This window comes from Asparagus officinalis, chromosome 1 (assembly GCF_001876935.1).
Source record: "Asparagus officinalis chromosome 1, Aspof.V1, whole genome shotgun sequence".
NCBI lineage: Eukaryota > Viridiplantae > Streptophyta > Magnoliopsida > Asparagales > Asparagaceae > Asparagus > Asparagus officinalis.
In genome coordinates this window covers 68,741,560-68,745,925 of record NC_033794.1, presented here as the reverse complement: position 1 = coordinate 68,745,925, position 4,366 = coordinate 68,741,560, and the positions used below count along the sequence as shown (strand labels likewise).

Here is a 4,366-nt window from a genome sequence, read left to right as displayed (position 1 = left end):
ATTAACCTGTCTTTATTTGCAAAGCATAAAAAGTATAAAAAACCACGATCACCTATTTAGAAGGGCTAAAAAGTGCTAATTTCTTAAAATAAAGTGTTCATTGATCCACTTCCAGTTGAGAAACAATCTCTTTATTTTTAAAAATAAAAAAATAAAGGTAATTCTTTTTTTTTTCCTTGCAAAAATAAACAAGAGCCGAAGAATATATATAACAAATTAACTAATTTAAATTTCTTTACTCAAATTATCCATTTTCTTGTAAACATATTATGATTAGAATTCTCCATTTAGAAAAATATATTATTGTCAGACGATCTTATGCTCTTTCAGTCTTGTGAACTTAACCTTTCTCTAATTTTCTGACAACAGGTAATACCTCTTTGGATAGATTTAATCTCACTTGGATCCTTCCTGTTCCCAATTCAGACCATGGATATATCCTCCGACTTCACTTCTGTGATATAGTTAGCAAAGCTCTCTACGAACTCTACTTTGATGTTTACATAAATGGCTACTCCGCTTATAAAGACCTTGACCTCTCATCACAATCCTTCGCCTTAGCTTCACCTTACTACATTGATTTTACTGTGAACTCAAATCCCTCAGGGAGCATTCATATAAGCGTTGGACCATCTCAACGCAGTCTCCCATGGAAAAGCAACGCCATACTTAACGGATTGGAGATCATGAAGATCAATGGTGTCGCTAAATTCTCAGAACCCGATAGGAAGGATAATCATGTTGGGATTTTAATTGGGTCTATTCTTGGATGCTTTGTGTTTTTATGCTTGTTCCTGGGTTTTGTTCTGATAGTTCTAAGAAGAAGGAGAAAGGAAAAACAGAAACCTGTATCATCAGAATCTCGGGTTTGGTCACCATTGGAACTTACTGTAACATCTCATGGCAGCACTCGAAACCTCAGCCTCAAAATACCCATCTCTGACATTCTCATGGCAACTAACAATTTCGATGATAATTCTCAAATTGGGTCAGGTGGATTTGGTAAAGTCTATAAAGGAATGCTCAGAGATGGAACTCCAGTTGCTGTAAAGAGATGCAACAATGACAATAGTAGTAAAGGCTATAGACAAGGCTTGACAGAGTTCAAGTCTGAAATCTTGATCCTAACTAAAATAAGACACCGCCACCTTGTTTCCTTAATTGGATACTGCGACGAGAGATCAGAGATGATCCTTGTATACGAATTCATGAAAAATGGACCGCTAAGAGACAATCTCTATGGCTCTACTAAGATTAAGCCTCATTTATCGTGGAAGCAAAGATTAGAAATCTGTATTGGATCAGCAAGAGGCTTGCACTATTTACACACAGGCACAGATCAAGGAATCATCATCCACCGTGATGTCAAGTCCACCAACATATTGCTCGACGAGAACTACACGGCCAAAGTTGCTGACTTTGGCCTATCGAAATCAGCAGGGCCTCATATAGAGCAGACCCATGTAAGTACTGGTGTTAAGGGGAGTTTTGGATATCTTGATCCTGAGTATTTCAGGACTCAGCAGATTACGGATAAGTCTGATGTGTATTCTTTTGGTGTAGTGCTTCTCGAAGTGTTTTGTGCAAGGGCTGTCATTGATAGGTCGTTGTCTTGGGAGGAGGTGAATTTGGCTGAGTGGGGAATGAAATGGTTGAAGAAGGGGCATATTGAGAGGATTATTGATCCAATTCTGAGAGATGAGATTGATGCTAAGTCATTGAAGAAATTTGGGGAGGTTGTGGAGAAGTGTTTGGCTCAGTATGGAGTTGATAGGCCTACAATGGGTGACGTGCTATGGAATTTGGAGTGCGTGCTTCAACTCCATGAGTCTTCTGTAACTTTAGGAACGGAAGGATATTGGGTGGATTGAAGCTCTGTGAAGGTCAGTAGGAGTCTTTAACTTCGTTTATACAAATACAACAAAAGTTACCTTGTATCCTGTTTAGTTGTTGGTCACCATAAAGATTTTCAGATTTGCGTTGGATTCAGTCTGAGTTTGTAATTGTTTCGTGGTTCTGTTTTTAGAAAAAGATCAAATTCAATTCTGATCAAATTCAATTCTTTATCAGTATGTGTACTAGATAAAAATTTACAAGTTTACATTGTATTGATTATGATTTTGTAACATTGGTTCTCTTGCTGAACAAATGATTGAAATTCATTCTTTTTCATATGACCGCTACATATTTTCGCTTAGATATTATGTTGAGAAATAAATCAAACGTGGTGCTGAATTAGAGTACCTTGGTGCTTCTACATTAAGTTGATATTCTTTCCCTGTGGGAGTTAATGATAACATGGAGAACGGCAAAGAAAGATTTAGGCTTGTGAGTAGTAAATACTAAAACACGTGCCAACATATATTTTAGATTTGATGATTGCAGCAATGCACCGATTTCAGATTTGGTGATTGTATGGACAAAATATTTAGATTGGACCTGTACTTCTAGCTGTCGTAACAAATATTACTGATTGTGCTAATCTAGTAAAGTGATCCTCAAATTACGTATGGATATTGATCCACGTGTCATGATATACTTTTTTTGCCCCTAATATATGTTTTTTTTCTGTTGTGGGGGTGGGGGGGGTCTATAGGGTTTTTTTTTTCCCCAGCCAATTTGTTATTATTTTTTATTTGATAACCTAACTTATAATCGAACTCAAAATTACAGGAGTCATGTGTTGGAACCTCTAACCGTACGAATCATCCACAATGAGCCCGAGCTAATTGATTTTATGACAGGGGAAAGCTAATTAACTCATCCAATCTTCCAGCTTGCCAGCGTTAGTGTACATCAATGAAAGGATTATGCTATTTATTTTTACTCTGTACAAAAGCTTCGTTACCTTGTTGCACGTACACTCCCACTAGTAAACATCAGTCATCATCATACTCCTTTCTTTTCATTTCTTTTATTTATTTATTAACTCTTTGATGTTATAGAAGACTGGGTAGGTTGCGCACGCATTGGACCTGCATTTTATCAAATCTGCTGCAAGTATTGCAATAGTATCACGATGCAGCAAACTAAACACAAACATAATATCCATCTAGAGAGAGAGAGGGTTCATCAGTTTCCACCCGAAGGGAGAGAGGGCTCATCAGTTTCCACAAGAAAACAATACAGTGGATTTGTTTCATCCATTCTTTGCCTTTGAAACAATGGTAGCCACACGCACGGGCGCTGTGGCAGCGACACATGTCCTGCCCGCGTGTGGGGCACTCACGTCGGTCGCTAGACCCCTTCTTGTCTTTGACATCTAACTGGGATAGTGAAAGCATCAACAATGAGCTCGCCAATGCTCCGTGCTGTTTGAATAGTAAAACCATGAGCCCTCCATTGTTACTACTTCCCTAAAAAATTACTATAATTTCGAGGTCTTTGTGCAAAGTAAAGGAACTTAATAAGGTATGGTGCCATGATAAATTTCTAAAAAAGGCACATCTTTTAAAAGGCTAAATAACAGAATACCCCTCTTAATTTTGGATGATTGTTAGATAAGCTCCCATAACTTTCAAAATATCAGGAAACCTTCTTTAAGTCAGGGGTTATCAGAATACTTCTTTTAGATTTAAGTTCTACAAGAAAACCCCATTTACAAGCTATATATCAGAAAATTATAGTTTTCACATGGGTGAGTAAAATTACGCAAGAGGATATATATTTTTTCCAATGAAAATTGCGGTTAATCATGTTCATGAAGAAATTTCAGAAACTCAGAAGAATCAGTCAAACCAGGCGGCGGTCGACCGGCTCGGTCGACCGCATTCGTGCACAAGGCTTCCTGTGCGTCTGGTAGGAGGTCGGTCGACCGGCCCGGTCGACCGGCCCGGTCGACCGCAGATGATTCGGTCGACTGGTGCGGTCGACCGACGGTTCTCTGGATTTTTGGGGCTTCTGCTGGATGGTGATCGGTCGACCGGGCCGGTCGACCGGAATTGATCGCGGTCGACCGGGCCGGTCGACCGACGAAGCGGATGTCAGTTTTTCCAGTTTTTTGACCCGTTTCGTTTTGTAATCTATAAATACCCTAAACCTGATTTGTTAGGGTAACCTCAAGGACGATTTTGAGCAGCCTCCAAGAGAGAATCATTGCATCCAATTGTAAGAGAGCTTTGAGAGATCTAGAGCTTTGTTTTAGGGTTTGGTCTGAGAGATTTGTAACCCTATTTGTATTCTCTTGATTTCTAGTAGAAAGAACTCCCCCCTCCTTGCCCCGTGGACGTAGGCAACTTGCCGAACCACGTAAATTGTGTGTTCTTGCTGTGATTGTGGTTTGCATATTGTTTGTGGTTTTAGTTCGAGTTATTGTTCGTGTTGTCCTAGAAAGCTTCCGCCACGCACAACAATTGGTATCAGAGCT

The 4,366-nt window shown here is 39.3% G+C and overlaps 1 protein-coding gene across 1 annotated transcript in view; it reads left to right on the top strand.

Annotated features, from left to right (window-relative positions):
• LOC109825737 (probable receptor-like protein kinase At5g24010) overlaps nucleotides 1-2,879 on the top strand; it is a 4,776-nt gene extending 1,897 nt beyond the window's left edge. The window contains exons 2-3 of the mRNA XM_020392621.1: nucleotides 370-1,883; nucleotides 2,674-2,879. Coding sequence (XP_020248210.1) covers nucleotides 370-1,871 — 1,502 coding nt within the window. The 3' untranslated portion in view covers nucleotides 1,872-1,883; nucleotides 2,674-2,879. The remainder of the gene's footprint in view (nucleotides 1-369; nucleotides 1,884-2,673) is intronic.